This window comes from Aquila chrysaetos, chromosome 9, assembly GCF_900496995.4.
Source record: "Aquila chrysaetos chrysaetos chromosome 9, bAquChr1.4, whole genome shotgun sequence".
Classification (NCBI taxonomy): domain Eukaryota; kingdom Metazoa; phylum Chordata; class Aves; order Accipitriformes; family Accipitridae; genus Aquila; species Aquila chrysaetos.
Window position 1 is genome coordinate 33,951,780 of NC_044012.1, and position 27,883 is coordinate 33,979,662.

The following is a 27,883-nucleotide window of genomic DNA, read 5'->3' on the forward strand; positions in this document are numbered from 1 at the left end:
CTTCTGTTTCTTGTCTTCCCTTTCTCTGTCCACTTCACCAAGACATTTTCATTCTGTGAACCAGATCATCAGCAAGAGGAATCGAACAAAAATCCACTGATGTCAGGAAATAATGTCAATTTACACTACGTGACATCTGGTGGAGATGAAGAGGCAACCTCCAATAGCCTAGAGCACCTCTTACTTCCCGGTATTGCCTTAGACACAATTTTGTCTTTATATTTGAATACTTGGAGCTCAGTATTCCTATAAATCCCTTTTTCTATATTCTATTTCTATATTCCATCTGCTTTGGGAAACCCTTTAAATTAGTCATAAAGGCCAAGTCTCTTTATAGAAATAACTCGATGACACAGACATCCTATCTGCAAAAATAACAGCTAACTTCCTAGTGAAATGTAGTTCTTGGAAGAGTTGGCAATGCTGCTGAAAATTATTAAGAAAATATTTGTCCATTTTCAAAAATCTTTTCGATTGAATGTCATGTAGATATGAGCATGTTTAGAATGTATAACAGACTGTGAAGACCATCGCATCCAGAATACATTAACCTCTTTCTTTCTGGTACAAATTGTATATTCTGCAGTCAGCAACAGTAGGTTGTTTGCGCGATTTATAACCCATATTTGACAGTTTTGTATGTACCATGTTGGCTTAGCACTGCTCCCTCACCAGAGCAGCAGAGTTGAACACCCCTGGAAATTCAACTCTTAATGTCAGATTGCTCCACAGAGATGTTATCTCTGCATTAGTCAGGATTTAAAATTTCTGGAAGTGACAGTTTTTCTTCAGGGATTTTAGCATGAATTCCATTGAGCCAACAACACCTGCGTTTCTGTTGTGATATAGAGGCACCATATTGATCAGGGTATTTGAGGTAACCCAAATGATTCAGGTCACCTGATGAATCAGGTCACTTCAGCTACAGCTATTTTCTTATTTTGTGACCAAAAAAATGAGGGCACAAACACGTACTTCTCATGGCCAGGCATGGGCAATCACTCAGCCATGTGTATTCCTGAAATCTCTCTCTGTTGAAATAATCCCCAAGCAAAGAAAGGGTTACTGTTTGTTGTCCAGTCCTTTGCAGCCTGATGTTGAATAATCTGCCAAGTGATGCTAAAGCATAGGGCTTGTCCCAGGTGAAGGTAATAACAAAGGTGCAGAACAGAGGAGAATCAGACTGTGACCCCAATTCATTGAATTAACGGGGGGAGAGGGACAGCAAAAGGAAAACCCATCTAATATGCAGTGCAGCCAGGTCATCTTCGGGAGCAGAGCATTACAGTTGGTGGAATATTCAATAGCAGCCTATAAGCAGCTCTCTGCTGGTGGAAAAGGTCATCTCTTGGTTTGCCTTGGGCAACAGAAAATACTTTGAAAGTGCCCTGGCTTCTCTAAGCTGACAGTGCTGCTGGAGAGAGCGCCTGAGGGTACAAGAGAGGTGACAATGGGACAGTGGCCCCACTCCCATCAAAATCAAAAGGAGAACGCTGATTGACTTGAGTGAAAGTAAGGTCAGGACCAAAGTGTCGCATGTAACATATTTCAGTGTTGTCATCATACTGATTTTTCAGACACAGGAGAATGGTTAGCAATATTCACTGTACAGCTTCAAGAGTTTTGAGAGATGTTGACACAAATTTTAATAGATGGATCATTTCCTGCACGCTACGGTTTCTGTATTTAAAGAAAAAGTGCTGCATGCTGAGGGGAATAATAATATGTCCATGATTCACTCCTTTTATAATCTTGTTCTGAAGGGGATGCATCTGACAGATTGCTACCCCAGGAAAATCAAACTAGATTAAGGATCTGTAGCTGGGAAGAGGCCGGAAGGGGCAAACTCCTTTATATTTGTACTGTTAATTTCCAAGACCACCCAGCCTACTTGGCTGTCATCCTTCCCCCTTTTTAACCTTTTTTTCATACTGCTCCTGCAAGACTGCTTTATCAAATAAGAATCCATGACAGCGTTCTTGGATTTTCTTTGCATACAGCTATAAGTGCATTTTCCCGTTGGCAGTTCAGATGAGGGTGTAGCACAGCTTGGGCTGACAGACGTCTAATGGTTGTCTTTAAGAATTGTCTCTTACCTGACATTCACACAGCTGTTGGGTCAATTCTGCTGGTGTTCTCATACAGGAGCAATTAACAAGTGTAAGAAGATTTCTTAACATACAGGCAAAGGTGTAAATACAACTGAATTGCCCCAGTTGAACCATTCATCTACTGAGATGAGCTACTGGGGCTCAGCTGAGCAGTCGTGCTATGGCAATCCACAGTAACGTGGCCATTTGCGCTCCTAAGGCTGGGTCTTCTGACCTGGGGTTAAGGAAGAAATTGTTAATGACATCTGTAATTTTTAAAGTGTCTGCTGGCATGAAGCTTTTGCTTCCGGCAAAAATACTTGAGGCAGCATTACAGGGGGGCAAATTGGGCCAAGAGATGGCTGATAGACAAATTGATAGGATTCGAGATCTGGAGATTTAGTAGAGAGATCATTGGCAAGTAGTTATTACAGACACAAATTAAATCTTGTTTATAAAATGAAGGAAACCTTTATGTATGAAACACCATTTCAGACCATCTGTAGTGTAAAGTGCAGTGCGATGTGGGCAGTTCTTTGAAAATAAACTTCACCCTTAGAAACTGGAAAAGAACCTGAGCACATGGCACTCTCACCCCTGTAAATCTCATCAAGCTTCATCGCCTCCTGCAAGTACCTGCCAGGAGAAGAGGACTGTGAATCTGATAATGCACACTTCTGTGAGGATTTCCCTGTAGGATTGATTTTCTACTCTTTTCCTGTTCCATCTTCACTTGGAGAGAAGAGAACCCTTAATTTAGTTTTGAAATTAAACTAATTGGACTTACCTACTGGTTAGATTGAAGCAGCAGAAGGAAGCCTATCTGTGATTCAGGGGTGAGTCAGCAGGTGTTCTCCTTGTCTGCAGTCTTGAGTTCAGCTCTGATACATGGATTTGTGTAGGACAAATTCAGACAGTGGTGAATTTCACCCCACGTGACTGCAAATCATTAATTTCCACTACTTCTTCCCATACATCCCAAATAGCTATTTCAGACCTGTGCTGCCATCAGCCTGCTGGTGACAGATTATGATTTCATAAGAAATAGTGTTATCACAGGTGTGTTATCTTAAACTTGTGTGTTCCTTGTGAACATGATTACTCCTGCTTCTTTGTACTCTTTCTCATCTCACTGAGCATTGCACCACTCTAATCCCACATGTATATGCTATGTGTGCAGATGAGTTTTCGCTATTGGCTTTGCATTTCTTCAGAGCCTTGGAAAGCTGGACTTTCATCAGTCTAATTTCACCTGTCTGATCAAGCAAAGTGTTGAAAGTCAGCAAAGAGCAGGAGCGGTGACTAATACTGTTGAAGATATCAGTAACAAAGGGAAGGCTTGTTCTTCAGAATCTTTTTTCCTTCTTTCTGACAGTGTCCCCTGAATGTCATTTGTATAATTACACAGAAACCTATTTCAATTCACCTAGTGCAGAAAGGCACTGAAAGAAGGGTATAAAAAGGCAGTAATGATAGCTTGGAAAAAAATCACAGTAGATTTTTAAATCTTTGCTTTGGGCTGCGAGACAAATGTATAACTATATGGTGCATAGAGAGATTCTGTGCTAGACTTGTTTATTACTTTCTGCAATAAAAAACTCACTGTTGTTTAAAGAGTATTCTGATATCATGCAGCCTATGGTTCCCCCTAGCACTCCTACACTCTTCCTGGGGGTCAAGTTAAGATGAAATTTTTTTCCCAGAAATGGAAAGTTACCTCTATAAAGCATGACATCTCTCAAAAGCCTCATCCAAATCCATTGTGTTTTCTCGCTTTGAATCGGGGCCTGATTTAGTAAATTTGAAACTGAGACTTCCCAACAAATTAGACATAGCTATTTTCTAATTGAGGTGCTGTAGGGAAGAAAACAGATTTGGACAGAACCAGAGATGTCAGAGTCATCACTTCAAAGTTGCTCTTGGAGTTTATCTGTAAGTGTTTTGTCAGTCGAGTAGGCACTTGCTTTTCTCACAGGCCATTTAACATTAGGATCGCGTCTCCTTCATTTGTCTTCTTGAAATATTGAGGACACATTGCTCTTCATGTGCCTGACAGTCAGACAGGAACGTCTGCACTCTGCCTGAAAACTGATGTCTGCTATCAGCTCTTAGAAGAAACATTTTAGCTGCAAATACAAACATTCAGTTGTCGTCCAATGAAATCTTTAAAAAGTAGCTGGCATCTCGTAGAAACTTTGATGAACATTTTGCTTAAAGACAGTTTTTCTACTACAGCAAATATCTTCTGTATTTTCCTGCTTTTTCATTCTATTAAGCAGAAGTGTCAGATATGAATGCCAAGAAACAAAGATCCAGGACTTCTTTTCTCCACGCAAACACGCTGACTCTAGACCTGGAGTCTCCAGTGGTAACACAAAATAACTTTACTTTTTTTTTAACTCCACCCTAACACCGAATTGCTTTTGCCCCACAAGTTACTTTTTGCTCCAAAATGATATGTTTTTTCTTGTGAAAATTACAAATTGCTTGAGGAAAGCAGAACGTTAAAAAAATGAAAACTTTTTGGATAGAAACTCTGATGATTGCAGTTGTAACACAACATTATAATGTTGCAATGGGGGAGAAGTCAATGATAAATACATATAGTACCCTCAATACAGTAGACATAAGGAGAAAGAAAAATAGGAATATCCAGAAGTGAAAGGGTGAACTTGCTAGGGAGTTGCTGAATTATGCAGAAATCCAAACATAGATAGTTGGTGTAATCTCAAATCTATCAGCCTTGACAGTATCCTTTTAAATGACTCCTTAAAAATGTTAATTGCACATCATAGGCATTTCAGCAATGACATTTCTGCCATTGAATGTCATGAGGACATTTTTCCTTTTATTCTCCTTGAACAGGAGAAGTGAACTACTGGAGTTAGCCACCAAATAACTGTATCATGAAATGTAATGGATCTTCCTCCAAAATTTATGTTGGTTCTGCTTTTAATAAGATTCTTTTTAAATTTACAATAAATGAGAGCTTTGGATGGTATTAGGAAGGCAGTGTTGTTAAGCTTTGCTTTATGAACTGTAAAATAAAGGTTTGTCCATCAGACTTTAGAACTACAGATGCTGAAAGCTCTGGGGTCCGTGATTTTTGTAAATTTCAATAAGAGCCGGTTTATAACTGCAGACTGAAGAAGTTGGTTGCATTTTTGCCTAATTTCCCCAGGATATGCACTAGTATCAGCTCTCTCCATCATACATTTTTGTTTTAAACATGCAGAAAGAAGGGGAAGGGAAAAAGAAAGGGAAAACAGACAAGGAAGAAGGAAGTGAAAGGGAAAGTAGAATAAAACATCCCAGCAACCACTGCTGGCATTTTATGATTTTCCACTGTACACTCAAAATGAAGATTCTTTGTCTAACATGGCTCCTGCAGCTTCCTTTCCTTCTTTACTCCTTCAGGGGAAGGAGAAAGATAGAGAGAAGAGCTAAAAGTTCCCTTTTTATTGCTGTCTAACCTATATTTTCTCTGTCTTACTTTAGGAAACTTCCCTCCTTATGCTGGGGTATTTGGATGTTACTCAGTGTCATATGTGCTGCCTTACTGTTTTCCCCATCTCAGTGGACTTCTTTGATTAATGTCAGTGTGCACCTTATCCTACACTTTTCTGGGTTTGGGTTGGCTTTTTTTCCTTTCCTGTCTTTTGAGGACAGATTTGGTAAACTGCATGCATAATGTACGTTGAGGGGTATTAGATGTGTGTTCTTCCTGGATATCTACACTTTCTTTTTATGGTCACCATGTAAAGGCCAGCCTGACGATGCCAAAATAGTGAATTGAGGGATGGAAGGCTTAATGTGAGCAGTACTTTCAAAACTGCCCCCCGCCCCCGTCCTTCACACTTCTCCATGCACAGCCTTGGTTTTACAGTGCTTGTCACAGTTTTATACTATAAACTAAATGCACTGCAGCAAAGCTATGCCAAGAGACGGTAAAATGTTCCTTTGCAAGTTTGACCTTGCAAGTTCATACTGCATAGTTGCAGTTTACAGAGATGTGAAAGAACAAAATATTATTACTCAGGATTGTGTTGATAACTTTTGGACATATGTATTCAGAGTGGACCAGTCTTTACAATTGTCCAGGACAGTGTCCTGAAGTCTAAGTATACCTGCAAATAATCATTAGATCCAAATTAGACCACTATACCTGACTCTGCTTTCCTGTCAATTTTCACCTATGTCATTCTCATTTACATAGAGTTTCAGCTGAGCTCAATATTTATCCTACTGTTACTGCTCAGACTATTTTTTCCTTAGACCAGTTTGGGTTTCTGCTTTACCCTAATTGTATTTTACTTTAGCATAGTAAAGACCATGTGAGCAGCATACAACATTAAAGAGAATTTACAAGAAAAGAGTAGGATTAAAAGAGTTTATCATATGTTCTACAAATACTAATAAGGGGAATAATACAATCCGAGACAGGAGTTATGACCTGAGATTGGGGAAAAGGAATACATTCCTGCTTGCAGACTGCTCCTTAGTGAAGCTTGCAAAAATATATTGACTTTCTAGAAATAAAACTACTTTTCTACCTTCCCCAGGCTGGTATTCTCTAGCTCTAGATTGTACACAGTATTATTCAATTCCCTGCAGCTTTTAGTCCGAGGGACTCCACACAAACTGAGTTTGCTCTTTGATGAAATTGCAGCTGTTGAGCTTATTTCTCAACGGATGCAGCTCATTTCAAGATCTTTTACTCTCTATTCAGGCAGCTTCACAGACACCTAGAAAAGCTCTTCAGCTAAATTGGAGGTCTCTTCAGATAGCTTCCACCAACCAGTTGGTGATCATTGCTTCTGATCTGAAAAACCCCTTTACCTTCTTTGTGCACTTGAACTTGAAAAGCTGCAATTGTGCCCAAATGGAATGTAGGGGAGAGCATGGGGCTGTCACCCACCAGCTTGACTTTTCATTGCCCCATGAACTTTGTTCATGGCCAGCAAGTTTGAGAAACTGCTTTAGTTCACCTTTGGGTTATTTTCTTCCTTGTTTCACCATAATATTCGACACTTACTTACATGATTTTTTTCCTTCACTATGCCATTAAATGTATGCTTTCTTTACATCCATTGCCTCTACGAAATGCAGATATTTTATCAACTTCAGATGCCTGGTGAATGGTTGACTTTCTATGTGTTTTTCCAGTAGGCAAGTGCAGCTACCCTGTTGAAAAGGAATGGGGATCTTTATGCACAAATATTCTTGGAGTTTCAAGCATAGCCCAAAAGCAGATATGCTAGCAGAGCAGTGAAAAAAAACCACAGTAAAAACTATAGGAACTGGAATCTGAAGACACCTGACTTGAAAATCAGATGTGCATATCACACATCTGATTTACGTATGCAGTTACATATAAATGTGATTTGTCTTGCCACCTGATTCATAATACAGTTTCATCTTCAGTTCGTTTCAAACCAGGTGCAAATGCCTGATATGCTTACATCTACGTGAGCAGTACCTGGAGGGATATTATGCATAGCAATCAGGAGTTAGGCTGCATCCCTTTCTTTGATCAATGTGTCATTTGAGGGCATAACAGACCACAAGTGTCTGGTACAGTCCAGTATTAGTAACCAGTTATTATAGAAATCAACTGGTCATGTCAACAGCAACTGACACATCTTCACTGGAGGGGGTAGCCTGTGTGGGGCTACTCTAGTAACCAGACCCTTCTACATCTTTGTGCCATTTTGATCATATTTTCAAAATGTCATTGCTAATTGTGTGTACCTTGGGTTTTTTTATATCCCCCTGGAGAATACCAGTTTGGCACCTGGGAGTGTATGCTCAAGAAATTGGTGGTCTGTCTCTTGAGTCATGCTGCATTGTAGTTTCTGCAGGTAGGGCTTGGTATGAATGACAGACACAAGGGGAGACTGAAAGAGGAGGCTGAGTCCATCCGACTCATAAATGGATTTAGAAAATGGAGTACCTTGTTCTGTATCAATGCCGGGGGTACTGTTGCTTATAAATGTAATAAAACACACAGGCAAGATATTTGTAATCAGAAAATGTTATATAGGCTGCTTTTTCAAAGATGTTCTCCTGTCTCTGAATATGTTTCACTGGCTGCTCCCAAACTGTTAAAGTAAGCAATTAAAAGTGAATGATAAAACATGCTTTTGTGTATTTGATCTCATCTTGCTGCTTTTAGCAGGCTGAAAGAGCCATATAATCTAATGCTGATGATCGGAATGATTCTGACTTCCTTTCTCCATTTGAAAGCACTGGGTTTGGAGTGAATCTCTCTGAAAATCTTTGCTTAGGGTCTCCTTTCCAGTGATGTCCCTTGGAAGATTTTCGGTGCTTACACATTTGCTGTCTCCAAAAGAGGAAAATACTGCTTACTTACAGTGATTCTGGAGAGATTCCAGGACTGAATGAATACTAAGTAGAAAATGTCCTTCTCAGAGGCAGGAAGAGATGATGAATCACTATGAAAGCTTGTTTCTTGACCAATCTGCCTATGTATTTTGTTATCTGAAATTATAATGAGGACATTAGCAGACTAATATCTTGCGCAAACTGAATGGAAAATGAAATAAAGGTGGGAGATGATGATAGCTCAGTACTGGGATTTGCGCATAGCATTTATACGATGGCACCAGTCTGAGGCAGAGGGTTGCATGCCTGCTTCCTTTGGGAAAAGGGAAAAATCAATCTCATCTACCTTGTGCCTGGATGTGAGGTAGTATCAGAGAAGACTAATGAGCCTGCTATCTTGACTGCAGCATTTATTGGTGATTAGTGACTCTAAAAAAATACTCTGCATAAAAGGAATTGGTGAGTTATTGTGATCCCCAGTCAGGTCTCCCTCCTTTTCTCATTCAGCTTTCTGCCTGTCCAAGAGAGGAGCATTTCTGTTTTTCTGTACTCTAATTAGCAACATGACTTTTGCTGTTTGTTCTAGGATAGCAGTTAACATCACTGAGATTAACATCTGTGGGCAAGGCTGGTACAGAGAAGTCAGACACCGCATACTCTTGATTTTTTTCTGAGACTAGAAGAAAAAATTATTATTCACCTTGTTCAACTGGGCAATAAAGGCACAGAAAGATCACATTCCAGGCTCTGTCTACCTTATGCCACCCAGACAGTGCATATTTCATCAGCTAAGAATTTCCCTTGCAAGTGGGAGCTCTCAGCATAATGCAGCAGTTGAACCATGAGTGGTTTTCTGCTTCTTTCCTATGTGGCATGTGGTTGAACCCAGCTGAGATCCTGGGGCTCAGGACCAATGTGATAAAGGTACCATACTCAGGTGCCTAAAGTAGCAGACACCAGCGGTTTTTTAAAGCCCCATGATGCCTAATTCCTATTGATTTTATTTTAGCGGTAAGGATCTGTATCTTCATGTCTTGCCTGAGGTCATTAAAGGATGCTGTGGAAGAGCTGGGAAGTGAAATGAGATTTCCTGTCTCAGTCCAATACCTTAATCAAAAAGCTGTGTTTTATATCACAGTTTATGACAAGAAAGCTAAGAAACCTTATTAACTAATCTAACTCTCATCTGGACTGTATGAAGAAATCAAGTACAGCATTATATCATCCTTTTGAAGATATACATGTATATTATGTTATGTTGCTCAAGAGTTTGCTAAGTTATACCTCGGATATTTTCCTTTGAAGACCTTCATAATACTTTTAATGTGGTAGTTTTCCATGAAATTATGTCCTCCGTATCTGTTAATTGCCAGAATAGATCATCCTTTTCTTTATCCTCTGCTGGTTTTTATGGTTTAAAGATGAAAGCTAGGCTAATATTGCAAAATAAGAAATTTAAACTGTATTTTGTCTCCAGTAGTTGGCATTCTTCTTTAACTACTACCTCCTTTCCACAGTTTTTCAAAGGGATTAGCTTTGTAACAGCTCTTATTAAGGACCTGCTGAAAGAAACTTATATTAAGCATTTTTACTCCACTTGATCAAGTGTTTCAGAAGGGAAAAGGGTGGCTTAAGGTCCCAGTGGTGGATATTATAGCATTTAGCTCATAAGTGACTGATTCAAAGCAACCTGGGTTGCTAATGACCCACCTTTTGTTAGCATTGAGTATTGAATATGTAAGTGAATTGATGTGTAAAGAGCTGCCCACATAATTTCATCATCTTTAAAGTCATCATCAGTCACACTTTTTAGATGAGGTTCTAATCTCTGTGTTTGTTAATTTTTCTTAAATTGCTGTGATTCATCCTGATCCTAGAGTGTGTCCATTGAAGATGGCCCAGTTATCAAATGTGGTTAGGAAAAGGTGCAGGAGAAGCAAGAAATTGAAAATAGCCGGAATAGAGGAACATATGTCCTATACCCCACTATAGTCTTTTCCAAGATGGGAAGAGGCATTGGTGTATACATCTAAGTGGGCTGAACTACAGATTGCTCTGGGGTCCGGTTTGACCGTTGACTTTTGATGAGAGTTTGTACATGGTAGTAACATGCTTCAATACATTAATTTTAGTGAAGAGTAAGTTGTGCAGTGTAACTGAGGAATAATGGGGTTTGCACTCTTTTCAATTTTTTATGTCATTTAGTAAGTGCTGATCTTGCATTAAGATGTCACTGTCAAACTGGATAGTATTAAAGAGGAAAAGAGTTGCTAAATTTTCAGCAGGTCAAAGTATTCTCGGATCCCTAGGCACTTTCAATAAAAATCTGTTGGAATAAAGGATGGCTAAAAAATGTTTTTAATCTAGGCTTTTTAAAATTTCTCTTTTGAGAGCCACTGTACTAAATCGAAATTATTGATTTAGCCCATAGCAGTCCTAAGATTCACTCATTTAAGAGTCGAAACTGCTCTATTACTCAGAGCAATAACCCAACACTTTGAAATCTCTCATCAGAGACTCCTGGTCTACACATGTACACAGGCATTCAACAAAGATTTCTGTTTATGGATCTTACATCAGCTGAGATCCCTGCACTGCTTTTCTTAGTAATTATCTGCCTGCCTTCTCCCACTGCACCCTGTGAAAGCCTTTGCAGCACTGGGCCTGTGGTTCACTGTTTCCGGGCTCCGCTGAGCCCTCACCATGCGTGGCCAGTACAAGCTGTTTCAGCGTTGACAAGTTTAACATCATTCCACCTCTTACTAGACCTCTGCAGAGAAACAGAATCTGTTTTGCATTCTAGCATCTGTGGTATTACCCACATTGTAAGTCTATCCGTGGGCTTACATGTGGGTTGCGTATACATGATACCATGTTTTAAATCCCCTATGTTGAAGAGAGGGTTAAGTACAGCTTTTGATACAGCCTGTCCTGGGTATCCATGTAAGAAAAATCTCCTTCCAAGGGTAGGTATTTCTCAGGGCACCCAAGGTTTGAATAATCAATAAATAGTTGCAAAGGAATGCTTAATATCATACTCAAAAATATTCTAAAATCAAGAATCCTGGTTAAATTAACGCTAGCTGATATCAAAAAGTGTGTTCTGTCCATATAGTTGGCAAGAGCTGGTGAATTCCATGGCAGTTTCTCCCTATGTTACTTCTGTTTTGTCTTTTATGCATTTTTTATTACCTTTCCATTAACAGAGTATTTCTGTTCCACCTTCTTTTTCTAAAACTGTGCTCCTCGGAAGCATTCACACAGCTCTGCAGCACAGTTCCTCCTCATTCTCCTGGGGTAATAATTTACTGCTAGCCTATGCCAGTAGTAAATTACTAACCCCATCACTAACTTGCTGGCTCAGCTGCTGTAACCAATAAGTAGCACCTAATCATTGCCCATCTGCTCCAGCAAAGGAGTATCTATGGGCTCAGTGCTCCTCACTTATGCCTGTGTGCTCAGACCCAGAGCCGGAGTGGCTGTTTAGCAGATCAAAGGGAGTCCTTGCTCCCTTGTGCAAGCGCATGGTCCAGTCTAGCCCTGAATGATTAGCATATTTATAAATTAAAATAAATCTAAGGAGTGAACTGGCCCAGGAGAACTCTCAATCCAATGAAATTAAGCTCATATATCCACCCCAGAGCAATTCCTTAGAAGCCCTGCCTTCATGAAGCTTCATTTGTAATCACTACATACTGTGTACTTTAGAAAAGTTTTATAATTACTTGCTGTTCCGGCTGCTGAGCAGTTCTAAATGTTAGATATTAAGGAATTGCTGTTTCAGTCAGTGAACAAGCTCTGAACATTAAATGTGCTTCATGAGGAGTTTTTTTCTCAGCCATTACACATCTCTGAAGGCATATTTTTTTTCAAGTGGATGCTTTCCCAGCTGTTGATCATCTCTCTGTTTCTTCTGTGTGAAGAGAGAAGGAGGAAACTGATGATAGTGTGACATTGTATAAAGGCTTTATCGCTATGGAGGGAGATGGGTGCATTACTCACAAATGCAGACGTTGAAATAATTATGCAGGTCATCCTGAGAAAGTACCAATAAAACCTTTATCTTATACCATGCATATTTTTGGACATTTTTGCATCACGTATTTTACAGAAGAAACATTTTAGCTATGTTTTACAGAATTCTGTAGAAGAATTTTGGTACCGTTTTTGTATCTCTCCACCACTAGAGCTTGATATCTTGGGAAGAAGCAGCCTATCTTTGTCATGGCTGAAGATACTTGGCTGAAATAGCTCAATGAGTGGTACTAAGTGCTCGGTAAGAACTGGAAATCCAAATAAAGCAGGTGTTTTTGAGGCAGTGTTGTAAATGGTGATTGCAGTGACTTCTTTAACAGAATAGCTCATCCATTATCAAAAATATGCCTCGTACAGAATGATGTTGAAATTTAAGATGCATACACTGAAGACCATTTAAGACTATAGAATCAAGTGCTATGGTTCCCATTTCCATTGATACCAAAATGGTGGTCCAGTGGTTAACAAGAGATTTGGAAAAGCAGAGATCAGTTCCTTACCCTGTCCCAGTCTTCCATAAGACCCTATGGGTGTCATATAGCCTCTCCTTCAGTCCTCATGTGCAAAACTGAGACAGCTATGTCTACTGTGGAATGAAGAAGAAACTTAGGAGTGTTATGACCATCAAGCCCCACTGCAACAGATGGTATATAAATAGAGCATGGACAGTAAGTCCCTCATTTCAGTCCTAGATCAGACGGTGGCAGATGTAACTGTTGGTGGTGGAGGAGTGATTCTGATAATTCTACATTTGGGAGGAAGGGGGTCAGTTTATTTCAGACTTGTTTATGGTGGAGTTTAGTGCTTCTTAGAGGTACAGGCTGTTGTTTGTGGCTCCAGTGAAGATAATATTGCTGAGAATGCAACTGAGGCAATAGCAGTCAAGTGCAATTTGCATTATAATTGTGCAGTTTGCCATGTAGTTCTCCAAATGTGTGTGTGTGTGTACATAATAGATGAAAAAAATGTTAACATTTTCTTTGATTGCAATAATCAAAGTCATTGAGCATCGTGGACTTAAAATATAAAATCCCAATGATGTACCAGAGTCCTCTATGTATTATTAGGTTGGAATAAAAGAAGAATCCCTTCACATGTAAACTACAGGATATATATACATGTATGAAATACAAAATAGGAATACTGAGCCAGTAACTTAAAGAAACTATGTCTACACTGAGAGCTGACTAGTCCCTGCCTGCAACATGATCCCCAGAGAATTTCCCAAACGTGTATGCATGTGTGCATGCTAACTGTAGCCAGTCTGAACTAAGGTTCATGCTGCAGGGAATCGCAGGACTCATGTAGAAAAGATGTGGTCACCTTGCACTTCCCATTTTCAATCATAGGACATCATTATAAAGGTGTGTGGATACCTAGATATGGCCAGCTACAGCAGGCTGTGGTCTGTCCACTCCGCAGTTAAGTGTACTGTGAAATGCTACATGGAAACAGGATGCCCAAAGATTTTGTTCAGGGTATTTCCCCTGTGTAGCTCAAACCCAGGTTCAAGTGTGTGCTGCAGGTAAACAGTACGGACAGCTCATGAGCAGAACACTAGGCAACTCTTAGAAATTGTCTGAAGGACCAGGGAAAATTAGGTGTTGTGAATCGAGAGCTGGGAGCCAGAAGGAGGTGATCAGCCTTCACCTAAGTCAATGCATCAGGAATCAGTGGGCTGGCTGGAAATGAGCTCTTTCCCACCTACAGCTTCCCACCTAGAGCTCTCTGATCCTACCAGTAGAGTTGTGGGGCTTTTGTTGTAAAGCTACACATTGCACATCTGCTCAGAGGCTATTTAGAGAAGTGTAGACTTCTTATCAGGAAAACTTTCCTGACATATATTATCTCTTAGAACAGCTTTGATGTGTGCAAAAATTTATTCTCTATTTAGCGTAAGTGAAAGCACTGAGATAGTCAATCACATGTAAAAACTTTTCCTCTGTCAGTTACTAAGCATCAGATCTAGAAATGGTGAAAATAATGGTATTTCGGGTATCATTAATCTAAGGCATAATGGTGCCTTTAACAGCTAAATGAACACTGTAGCTCAGGTGATTCAGGTATCTTTGCATATAATCATGCTTTCAAATAAATTACAAAGTTCAATCTACTATGTATTCATTTTGAGATGTCCCAGAAGTGTGTAAACTACAGTTATCGCAGTTGCCTTGTATTTACAAGCTGTAAGATTTATTTAGTAGGAACTCTTCAAATGGGAATAGGCTGGTCTTGAGTTATGAATTGCTAAACCCATCCATCTATTGCATTACTACACAAAATCACTCTTTAAATGCATGGAGGAAGTATACCACTATTGCAAAAGTGTTACAATGTCTCTCTTTTGACACACCAAGAAAACAGCAAGGAAATAAATTTAAAGCATTAGGCAGTATTAAGAGTTTTCAGAGTAAGCCAACCAAATGAAAACCCATAATCAAAATAATAATTATCAGGGGAATGCATTTGCTTTCAAAGTAATCATGGAGAGTAAAGCACAGAATATGCCTTAAGTAATAAAAAATGGTGATTTCTGTTCAGAGTTAAAAAGAAAGTCTAGCACTTGAGAATATAAGTGCTTTGTACATGATCAGTTCTTGATGGATTTTCTGAGAAATGGGCCTTCGTGTATTGTATGTTAAAAAAGAGGAAAAATTGAAGCTGTTATGTGATGAATGCATCTAAAGGTGTGATGGAGCTGGGATTGGGTTACTGAAGCTAGGAAGATGCCTGTCTTTCTCTTCATTTTAAAATTATTCAGCGTAGGGTTAGGTTGAAGTAATATTCTGTGAAATAGTAAGACTTTCTACACTGTGGAAAGATATTTGGGAAGTTCCAGAAAAGTTAATGTATGATTTCTGATGCAAATAATTTGTACTTTTTTAAAAAATTAAACTAGCAGATGATTTCTTTCATATATTCTTTTTATTTCTGAGGTAGTTAAAGAAATTTAATGCCAGGGAAAGAATTTCAGCATGTCTTTTCATATTTGTTATTCAAATTATCTTATGCCTCCTGACTTCATAGTATATTTTGCCTGCCATAGCTTTGTTCTTTCTATTCGGTCTCAGCCACATGGGTTTTTATTTTCCAGAGCATACCTCTAAGTTTAGACTAATCTTGTCATTTTGCCATTTGATCATGTTAATTTTTTTAACGGCTTCCATGCAGCATATATGAACATCAGTTACACTGAGTTTCATTGCTGTGGATTTATGTGATTTTGATGGTGGACATATACAATGAATCTTGGTCTTCTTTTTGGCTGCACTAATTCTGGGCTCTTCAGTCTTCATGAGCTGCACTGGACTTAACTTTGGTTGATGGGGGTCAAATCCATCTTGCAGTAGGGTTGAATCATACTTGCAAAATCATAAAAAACATGTAATGGAATAAGTATATTTTGCTTTCATCAGATACAATATCCTGAATTTTATCCCTCTACATAGTATTCATACTAAAAGCAGCTGACCCATTTTGAATAATTCCAGTTTGTATGCTCTGAAGAAGTTGTAGATTGGAAAAGGCCTTGTGTTATATCTGCATATAAATAGCTGCATTTTCCAGTAGCTAATATGATTCACTTCATTTGCCTTCTTCAGCGAAAGTAATAGCTCTTCCCTTTCCCTGTTTTCCTTTTTCAGAAGTAACAGTTTATTCAATGAGGTCGTGCAGATGAACTTTGAAATAGCCAGTTTCAGCAGCCTTTCTGGAACGCAGCCCATCACCTGGCAGGTGGAATATCCTCGGAAGGGGACAACAGACATAACCTTGTCTGAAATCTTCATCTGCCAGAAGGATCTTGTTGGAATAGTTCCATTGGCGATGGTAAGAAACCGTTTCAGCATGTTGCTCCATCCGATCTGTATGTGGTCTGAGAAAACGTATACCAGGCCTCAGACAGACTTGCAAAGGAGTGCTCTCTGCCCTGCCTCCCCATTTTATAGCTGTATAGGACTACTTGCTAAAATCATGCCCTCATTTAATGGTCTGTACACATCACAAGATTTCAGTTCTTATAAACTTACCACAGAGGAAAGGGATGCTGCCACTTTAAAAATCTCTCTCAGACTTTAAATCCTGAATTTCTGTCATGCATGGTTCCCTCCAGGCTACCAGCTGGTAACACAAAGCCAAGTAGATTTACCTTCCCATTTCTAATTGCCATTACATGGCTTGAACTTGCAAGCTGTAGAGCAACTTTAGAGGGCCTCAAGCACCTTCTGCTAAAGCCTAAGTTGCTTGGTCCTTAGTAGGCTGAGGCTGATACTAATTTTGCTGGCTGTTTCCCTAATAGTATAAGAACCTGTCATTTCAAGGAAGAAACAGAAAAAAATAATAGCCTCAAGAATATATTTAAGAAAAATGAAATATGGACTTTCATGTGGAAAAATGCCTTGGGTTAAAATCTACTTGCTCTGCTCAGTATTGTAGCACCAGTTGTGGGCTACCTAACTCCCCATGAAATCACACCCGTTGCCTGTCTTTACAAGGCTCACAAATGTGATTTGTGGAAGCAGTGTCTCCTCTTCCTCTGGCCCAGTGGAGATACAATTACTTCTGCAAAGCAAGGCTGAGACAGTGGGAGCACTGAGACTTAGCCGTTAGGGTCCCCTCCTGTGAGTTAGGGCCTCCTGCTCTTCCCCACCCCCACCCCTCCCCCCACCCCCCTTAACAACCTAGGATTAAATTCCTGCTCTGAGTCAAGCAAACAAGAAGTTTCACTGGAGTCTCCAGCATCTCAGGTGCACTGTTTTTAGGTAGGCATTTTATTTTCGGTGGGATTTAGGTACGTGCTGAGAACTTTTTTCCATGCTCACAGGTGAAGTAGGCACTGAGCATTTATTTTGGAAGTCCTGCTGATCCTCAGGAAAGGGAGAAGCGCAAAGATGCCAGCTACCTAGAACAGGACCAAGTGGCAATTAATAGAGGAACTGCACATGCTACCATTAGTCAGTGTTAGAGATCAGGATTTGGAAGAAGAGTTAGACATATCCATCCCATTTGTGAATTTTGCCTCTCCTGTGCATAATCTTGGTGGTGAAATTCTGGCAGTCTTTTCTTTGAACAGTGTTCAGTGGTTTGAAGCAGATAATTAGATGAGTATTATTTCCTGGAAGTCCTAGTCTTCAATATATTCTTCCCCTTTGAAGAGTAAAACTGCTGCTCATATCAAATGAGGTCATGCCCACCAATTTTCCCGAAGTCTGTTAAGTCAGCAGAAAGCCTGTGCTACATTCCAGATCTGAGAGGGAAATAATTGTCCTCATTACCTGTGGAGTTGAACAGGGAATACATATTTGAGCATCTGTCCTCTAAAGACTCAAGAACGTGCATAAGGAAGGCTTTTGTGGTTAGATTTTATTTTGAAATAGAAGCCATCCAGTAGATGATAGACATCTGTCTACTGGCAGACTTAACATCTTGTTGTTCATTTCTTGAAAGAATTAATCAGTTGCTTCTCTGTGTTCCATATCTGAGGGAATCAAGATTTTTTTTTAATCTCTCATGTCAGGGTCTAATGGCTTTGCACTTGCATAGAAGGTTCAAGATTTACTTGCAGACTTGTGTCTATTGTAGATTAAAATTCATCTACCTACAAGGGTTCCTTTAAGAACTGGAGGTCTAAATGAATGAATATATATAAATCATATAAGGTGAGATTCTTTATTCCCAACAGATGTACCATTAGCACTCTGGGTTGTGCAAATGGTTCAAACAATGAAATCATTAAACCTTTCTCTTTGCAAAGCTTTCTTGTGTTTGTTTATCTCATTTCTGTACCTTGTGATAACACTTGGCTGGAGCCAAAATATACTGTGTTAACAGAATCCAGTTGGATGGGATACCAATGCAAAATTGGCTTTGCTAGCATGATGTTAGTAGATAAAGGGAATTTTCAGAGTTTTCTGTTAGTTAACACTGCATATCAAGCCAGGGTGCTTTCTTCATTTAGGCATTAATCTCTAGTTGAGCTGATTACCTGGCAGTTCTCCTGTTCAGAAACAAGAGTCACACTGAAAAGAGAGAGGGTGATACTGTATCTGCTGAGAAGTTGGACCATGCTCTTTATCTCAACTACACACTGTAAAGCAACAGCACATTATTGTGCACAGAAATTAGATCTCGATGTTTATCAGCAAGTGTGTTTCATAACCCTCTAGACGGTAAAGTAGATTTTGTTAATTTAAACATGGAGTGTTCTTACAGCAAAACTGCTAACATCAAAAGTAAAATCTGTCATTCAGAATTCTTACAAGTGGCCAAAAAAAGGGAAAGAAGGAGCTTCCCAAAGATACTGTACTGGATTAGGATGTAGGATCTGACTGAGTCTCTGCTATTGGTCTGATGGGCATCCTAATCAGTCTTTTGAGAATGAAACCAGCAAACTTTTGCTTGGTTTGAGTATAACATAAAGGTTGTCTCTGACTCACAGAGTAAAGCATGTGTCGTGAGCCATTCCAAACTTACAAAGGAAGAAAGATCTCATATCTTTTATTGCCCTATGCCCGATTGCATTACAAAGAAGTAGTAAGATGAAAAACAAGTGGGTCTTCAAAAGGTTAGTGCAATTGTTGCTATAGTATTTTGGAATGAAAGAGATTACAGAATTGACATTGTCAGTAACAACTGAACCTGGAATTTTAGAAGAGCCTAGGCTCTTGGATCAGTGGAGCAAGTGGTAGGATACAGCTGCTGAAAAATCAACAGAAATTCATCATACGGTCAAAAGAGAGGCTTTTAGTAGAATCCATACTCTGTGTGCCTAACTACTGTGCTAAATAGTGTATACAAGTAAGAAGCAGCAACACACTGATGCTGCTACAGTGAAATAAAAGGAGCAAGAGATATCAAAAGTACTGGGCTCAGAGTAAGTGTAATAACTTTTTCCCAGAAAAAATAGCATGTAAATTTGAAGTAAGCATATTATTTTCCTGAGAAGTTAATCAATCTGAGTAATTTTGGAGGACATTTCCCTCCCAAATACCCTTCAAGGTATTTAGAGAGAAAAATGTATGTTATAACTGGTTCTGTTGCTTTCTAACTCTCACATACAAGAATTTTAGTTAAGTAAGTACTGTGAGGAGTGATGCATCAAAAATAGATCCTAGTCACACATATGCAGTACTCTCACTACCAAGTATGGCACTTGGTGCAAACATCCACTCAATGTTATCTTTCAGGCAGGCTGTATGAGATTCTATATGTCTCACTCAAAGTATGAGATTAAATATATATGTTATATTTCCATCATTGAATAGCATTAATTAACTGAGGCAAGATTTGTAAAGAGGTAATGTCATTTGTGAGACCATCTGATAGAGATGGAGAAAGATAGATGCTCTTTCAGGCACACAATCCCTCCTTAAGATCTCTTGACTCACTTAAATCACAACAGCTGCAAAATACTACAGCTACAGAAACTGGGGATTGTAAAATTCATCAAGTAGGAGCGTTAAATAAGAAAATAAAAAGATTTCTTAAAGCAAAACAGAAAATATATCCCACTGTCTGTTGACAGGAAAAATCTACCCCAAAGATTTAATCTTCCAGTAGAGAAAATCTACTGTCTGAGTTGTGCCCTGTTCTGGCATTTTTTATCTCATGTTACTTGTTGCAGGATCAATTAGGAAAGTGCTTTCATAGGAGCTTAATTAATTATCTGCTAAGCTGCTTTTGGAAACCTCCTCAATTAATCACAAGTAACCTCAGAACTTGCCAATTAAGGTGTACAAGGTTGCTTAACTTACTTTCCACATTTTCCTCAAACTCCTGTCATGAGCAAATGTAGCCAACTATATTGATTTTGCCACTTGACTGGATTAAAAAACAAACCCCAAATTGTTCACATTTGGAGCATGCACACACAGACAAATTGCACTGAAGAAGTCTGTATGTTTGTGTTCAGCCCAAGACCATGTTTTAGGAAATTTATCAAGAGATTTGTTTTCATGCTTTAAATGGATAATACATATTTTAGTACTATTATATTTTGCTTTGGGATAGAACAAGGTAGAAGACCTGTGTGGAAGTTCATTGTTTGATGCCGGTAAGGCACATTAATATTAAAGAACTCCTTCGTGGGACGAAGATGGGGAATCAATGGTTTAATATTTATGCTAGACCATCTGGGTTCCTGTATATGGAACTGAAGTAGTAGTCCTTCAACAGCAGGATAAACTCCCTCTGAATTAGTTTATCTCTTACTGTGACTTGCATGAAATCCAGGTATTTAAAGTGCTGAAGCATAAATCCAATGTCAGGAGTCTGTTCTGAGAGTTCTAGTCTGAATTTACTCCAAAAGACATTGGTCACCATGGGCAGCCATGCAACTTGCTCATCCATGCATATTTCTCTTTAAGATAATACTAATTTTCAGTGGGTCTTTCAGGCTTCATTCATCAGGCTCGATAATCCATTGATAACTGCTTACGAGCAAATCGAAGTTGGAATGGCTCTCAGGCATTTCTTAAAGGTTGTTGCTGCTGTTTCACGCCTCGTGCTCAGAAGCTCGTCTCTTCTCCCCAGCTATAGCAATGGGTCTAATAAAAGATATAATCTGTCTCTACATGTTCTGCCTTTCTACTGATGTAAACTGCATCTTTTCCTTGCGTAATAGCATCCTGTGAACTGCTGGTTAATCCAAGTTCAGAGTTTTTATGTAGAGTACCCTGGTAAACCCATCAATAATGTATAGCTGAGATTCTCCTCAGCTTCTTATTAGGCACAATTCCACACATACTTTTTGCTTAGTGGCAAGTTATTTAATTAGGAAGTGCTTGGTTTGCGTGTAACTTTCTTTACATTCAGAACTCAATGTATTGACAGTTCTGCTGCAGAAGTGAATGGACATCTAAGATGCAGAGCTGTGACTCAGCCAAAACCACTTTGTGACATTTTTATGTGTGCTTGTTAACTTGCTTTCCATTAAAACACAGATGATCAAAAATTTAGCTCCCAAAGCAATGTTTGTTTTATACACACATTTATGTATGCCAGTCCCTAAGGTAAAGATTTTTTTAAGGTATTTCATTGTAATGAAATCCCTGTAATGCCATTTTAAAATACGGACCTAAATAAACAGAGTTTTCATCCCTGCACAGTCTGTGACTTCACACTGTAAAGCTCTATCTGTTTCAAGGTCACAGAAGTGCAGAATTCTCACTCCTGTTAATCTTTCAGTCTTGAATGAAGCAGAGGGGGCAACAGGCACTGAGGAGCTTTCCGGAAGATAAAATCTGAGGCTATATAAATGCATCCATTTCCTGATTTGCTTATCACAAACAAACAGATAATCTACATATCAAACTTTTCAGCTGACAGGTGTTGTCTCAGATTAATTTAATTATGAATCATATCAAATAAACACTGTGAGTTGAAGTAAATTTATTTGATAGAAAACTATCCTATTACTATTAGTAATACTAACTGAGACAACTTAAATCAACTGTGAAGCCCTAAATAATACTATGAAGTCAAGAGTTTTTACAGTTACAAGACTGAGTGCTCTCCATGAAAGACCAGAGTTACAATCTTCTGATGTTAAAGGAGAAGCGGTAACTGCGATCACTTATATGCCTACAATTTCCATCATGGCAGGTTACAATTGTTTAAACAAGTATAGCATTCCTTCCTTTAGATTTATGGTGGATATAATTTTACTAAAGATTGTGTCATTGCTCTATATTTGTACCAGATGAACTCAGGAGCCTGCATACCTGCTTATAAATTGGCTGTGTCACATAGTGCGTTGAGCTGTGACTAGCAATGCATATCGATTAATCTTATCTGTTAAGAATTGGCTTTTTTGTTGTCTGCCCATCAGGAAACAAAAGCAAAAAAAGGATGAACTGTTGTTCATTGATCTTAAATTGGTCAGAAGATGCAGTCAACATAAAGAATTCAAAATGGCTCAATTTAAGTCTTTTTAAGTCGCAGTCATCATTTCTACAACCCCTGCACTTTTGCCTCTAGCTTCTGTTTTCCTTTTCTTTACTACAGTCACATTCAGTCCTACCTTTTGCAGGAAATGAGAATGGATCAATAAGGCTATCTCAGCTGGCTGGAATTAATTTTGCCATTGGATCGAGTTGTATGTCATTTTCTATGCAGCACAACAGTATGTATAATTTCCTCTTCCAGCATCCCTCATATCTGACAATGCTATTGAATGGATTACTTTGGGATTTTTAAAATGCTGAGGAGAGATGGGGTCAGCTAGCTTCCAGATTTTTAAAGATCTCTGTCATACAGAGAACATTTGGTTTTCTTTGCTAATTTTCCTGCCTGTAGTAGAGAGATATTAGTATGAGGCTTAATATATATGCTTCTCAGCCTTGACCGGAGGGGAATCCTGCAAACCAAATGAAAAATTGCAGAACAATGAGAATGTGCAGTGAGACAGCCAGCGACTTAATTATTGGATGCTTGGTGTTGTGGTAATGCTAAATGCTCCCCTCGAAGAGGGAGTCTCACAGCTCTAAGTGCTGCAGAGACAAATGATAGACAAGTCCGAAACCTCTAGAAAATTCTCAGTCTGCAAGCCAAGTTGATGAAAGTAAAGGTGTTGTTCAAGGTTGGTTGAAACTGAGCTCCCTGAATGGGAAAGGAGGGACAGCGCAGCTGACGCTGGGACGTAGGATCACACTTTTGTGCTAATGTAGCAGGCATAGGGATTCGAGATCCCCCAGCCAGTCCATGCTTGATGCTGATCACTTGTGCATGTTAGAAGAGTACTGTTGTGGGCTCTTTCTGCTGACAACATGGCACAGTGCAGGGCTGCACGGAGATAGCCAGGTGCTCCTGTGCTGATTCTCACCATTGCAAGTTAGCCTGAGTCAAGTCCACACTCTGCTGCAGATAATTTTGGTATTGGTTCATGGCAATGCCTTGTGTAACGTGTGAAGTCTGGAGATTCTTTTGTTCTTGTGATTTATTGGGCAGGATTTGGGGACTGCTTTAAGTATTGCTTCAGGTTTGTGATACTGCTCCATCAAAAGAAGACATCTTAAATAGCAGTTTATATTTGAAGTGACAGCTGATTAAAATTCTGAATGTTTAATATAACCACAAAGGCAATTTCACAGCTGCCACACACATGTGAGCAGAGACCATGCAGAGCCATAATATTGAACCAGCAGAAAGTGAGCTCTGGACCCAGATGATTGTGCTTGAGAAGGACATCCCAGGGCTGTGTATTTTGATGCTGTAGCTGCTAAGGACTGTATTTACCCTGGGTGCTCTCCCCTGCTGCCTTCACTGCCAGATCAGATGGAGGAGGGCAGAGAAGCCCTGATTCGCAGCAGGAGCAGGAGACCAATTTCAGAGGCTGATACTCTGCCAAAGTTTACAGCTGAAACAGAAGTGGAATTTAAAGGCAGAGAAGTTACTGATTTGTAAGACTGTAGCTTGTGTTAAGCAATTCAGACTTTGACCAGAGTTCATCCATGGCCAATGATGGGAGGCAAAAGCTATGCCTGATTCTGAATCTCCTGCAGCACTGCACTTCTGCTGCGAAGGATTTGGAAGAAATGTAAAGGGAGATGGAAAAACATTGCACAACTTTGTTCATGAGGTACTGGCAGAGCTGGAAGGGGAATTGAACTCAGCAGACTCGATTGCTAGATTATGCCCTCTTCTATGGAAGTTAATATACTAGTTTTCCTCTAAACTAGTGCTCTCTCATTAGCTTTAGCTAACAATCTGTTGTCTTCACCTGACTGATAAATACAAGTCCAGGCACTGCCCAAACTTATTCCAGAGAAACAAACCTTTGTGGTTTGCCCTAGAGAGTAAATGGCCTCCACCTTCTCATGCTGTCACTTAAAAGAGAGACAGGCTGAACAGTGTCTGCCAGAGCAGACCAGGTATGTTTGCAAACACAGCAGTTGCTCAGCCAGCTTGAGCATTAAGTGGGTTAGCTGTGACCCGTACTGAAAAACAGAACAATTTCTTAATTGGCAGCTTCTAATGATTATTTTGATCTGTAAAGAGAGTTTTAATATTTCTGGGGAATACCTCATTCTTCACAATCAGGTGAAATACTCATCTAGCAGAATTATGAATTGCTTAGGCTGGACTCTAATTAATGAGGTCCTGTGGTGGTCCAGCTTGGACAGTGAAACTATTTAGACAACAAGGAGGTGCTTTACTGTAATGTAAGATAATGAGTGAGCATGGGGAAAAAAAATCACCAGGACTTTTATAAGCTTCAGTGTTATAATGAGCTACCCCAAGCATTAAAAAAACCCAGCAACTTTTCACCTTCAGTTTGCTATTAGATGCATGTTTGCCTTACGCTGCTTTCAGTTTACAGTTCATTATCCAGCCAGACTCTCATCACTGAGGGTGTTTGTCATGGAATTCATTAGGAATCTGTACTTCAAACTCAGTAGTTCTGCTTGAGGGAGATAAAACACTAAAACCTAGAACAGGGTTCAGTACTGTCCTGGGGAGAAAGCTAGCACCGTGCTTCTGGCTCTTTCTTTTTGCCTGCGTAGCAGCTGCTGTAAAGACATGGGGAGCAGCGGTGGGGATGGGATTTGATCTATTCATAATCCCGGTATCAAAAGGGTACCAAGACCACACCAAAGCTTGTGCTACTAACAAAACCTACTTTGCCAAGCTAGAGGGGCTGTATGCAAAGGTCTTTCTGCAACTCCCGAGCTCTCCAGATTGATGCACATATGCTAAATGAATTAACAGACCAAAACTACACTGTGGCAGTGGCCCCATTGCTGTGGTGTGTGCTTTAGACCATAGTTAAACTGCAGGGCCTGGCAATGTAAATCGGCACAGACAGTGAACCTATCAAGATTGTTTTTCCCCTCAGAAACAAATCATGCCTAATATTTAAAGCACCAGCACCATAGCATGAGCATCAACAAACCAGCACGCTGGGGTGAGAGAGGGAAATTCAGCAAGCAAATGGAAACAAAAGTAACACTGACATTAATTTTAATCAGGTCCTAGTCATCTGATTTGTCCTCTGTATTTTTTTCTCTAGCAAAGCTGATTGTCTTTCTGCAACATTTGTTAACTCACAGAACAGTAATATAGGCTGTAATGATGTAATTTATTGCTGCAATTTGCTTTTGGAAATCCTCTATTAGTGAAAAATAGCAACAGCACACTTTTATTAATTACAGTGGTTGAATATTGAATGCTGACTGTCACTATCAGGATTAGTGACTGTGTTGTACTCTGCTCTCCAAGGCCCTATAGGACCAGAGCTGTGCATGTTTTGGAGGTTGTGAAATGAGTATTTTGATTAAACTAAGTGTAAAAAAAATAATTCAAGTTCACTGGGGAGTTTGAGAAAATGATAGAGGGAAATGTTAGCCTGTAAATTCAGTATTGAAAAACACACCAGTATGTTACTGCACCACATAATGTGCTTACGTATAGTATGGTTCTGCAGCATAGCCCATTTATCTATACCTTCTACCCCCAAACTACTTCTGACAGTTCAAACCTTCAGGTTCATTATTGAATTTTACTCTCAATATGCCATTCCAGGGAGAACCACTTTATCTCTTCTTTTCTTTTTTTTCTTTAATGCGGAAATTTTTTACCTTGGCATAACACTTTTATTTTCATCTGCGTAAACCAGATTTTACCAGGATGTAGCTGGGGAAAGAGCATGTGGACAAAATCACCTTGTGCAATTGAAAGGTGAATTCTCTTCCTTTTGTGTTCTGAAACAGCGCACAATTGAGTGAGATCCAAAAGGCTTGCTATAACCTCTTTGTGATCTTGAGTTCTCATTTTGGAGAGCTAACAGAAGGTAGAAGGCCTCCTGCTGCATATATTATGTCAGCAGCAGAAACCAAAGTGATCAGTCTAAGACCTGGATGTACTTTGGAATCATTTTGTATAGGGTACTACGTGCCCGTGTGCCAATACCAAGTTTTTATATGGCTTGAAGCTTCGATTGAGCCAGCAGAGAAGACTATGTTTTAGATTCTGGATGTGGGACAAAATGTCAATTGCAAGCATTGAAAAGCAGTGACTAACAGTGGAGCTGCCAGCTGGCATGAGGTATCCTGCGGCATATGTTTTAAGAATGCCTGGAAGCTTCAGGAGTGAGCTTTGTGTGGTAATAAATAAGTCATTCGAGACTCAGCAATTCCTCCTCACTGCTCTTACCTCATTCAAATTATGGACTACTCATTGAGCACTGGGAGACTCCAATATGCAAAAACAGGAATTCTCTGATGGACTGGGAGCCGCATGTCTGGAGTTGGCTTCTGCCTCTTTGGGATCTTTGGCAACACTCAGGTCCGCAGCAGTTTACTCATCTTTAAAATGGACACAGTAGTTAATATTTCCTATGTTACCATGTAAGTGTTTGGCTTACAGGATCATTCTGTACTACTGATTCTTTATAAAGGAAAATTCTCTGCTTAAATATGAATGCCAGTCTCCCCTACTCAATACTGGCAATGTTGTTCTAGTCCCGAAGAGTAAAAATATAAGTGAAGCAAGGTCTGTGGCTAGAGGGAATGTCTTTTATTAGGCCATTCAATAGAGTTAGAAAAAACAGCCAAGCTTTCAAGCACATAGATCCTTTTTCAAGCCTCTTTCAGTGTTGTAAGTTGCTGTGAGATGCTCGGATAAAGATAATGATCACTGTGGTTGCTCCAGGTTATACTAACAAATAAAATATTGCTTTAAACAAATGGATTTGATCCCTTTGTCGTTCATATCACTGACTTACACAATGATCATAGCAACCTATTTCGAGGATGCTTTTCTAGCCGTGAACCTCTAGCCAGCATGATCTTGCAAAGCAACCCCTGAAGGTAAAACATGTTTTTGCTTGAGTAAGGAGAAAATAATTGCATCTGTGATTATACATACTCTATAATTTGCCTCCTTCTACATATATGCTGGGTTTAGTTCCTATATATTATAAGGCCTACCAGTCTGTTAGACATGTGTCTGATCAATAATTTAATTTTCCTGTCTCAGTCTCATCTTTTTAACTGTAGTAAGTTTCTGATGTCTGTACAGTATCTGCTCTCATTAATGCAGTAATCTTGTTCCTGCCCTCTGTGTGTTTTGCTTATGTGGACCTGCTATGAAGTCAGTGAAATCAATAAACTATTTGAAAAGGAAAAACAATCTAGGGGCAAGGATAGGAAATAATAATGACTATTTTCTGCATTTTTATTACTACTTTTTCATAGCGGTTTTGTAAGAATCTCTGTTGTGTCTTATTTACAGATTTTGCTTATTGAAAATTAAAAACTGTACAGCCAAAATAAGAAAAGAGCAAGTTTCTCTCTTCTCTTGCTGATTTCAAAATAGACTAAATTAAATTGAAATAATTTATCAGAAGCTACCTGCTTCACTTCCACTGTGGTTTAAATAGAGTTCCGACATCCACAAACTTGAGTCAAGTGCTCATG

The 27,883-nt window shown here is 39.3% G+C and overlaps 1 protein-coding gene across 2 annotated transcripts in view; it reads left to right on the top strand.

The window, feature by feature from the left end:
* Window positions 1-27,883, top strand: part of TMEM132C (transmembrane protein 132C) — a 224,616-nt gene that overhangs the window by 151,143 nt on the left and 45,590 nt on the right. For both annotated transcript variants that reach the window (XM_030026281.1, XM_030026282.1), the window contains one exon: window positions 16,115-16,298. In XM_030026281.1, coding sequence (XP_029882141.1) covers window positions 16,115-16,298 — 184 coding nt within the window. The remainder of the gene's footprint in view (window positions 1-16,114; window positions 16,299-27,883) is intronic.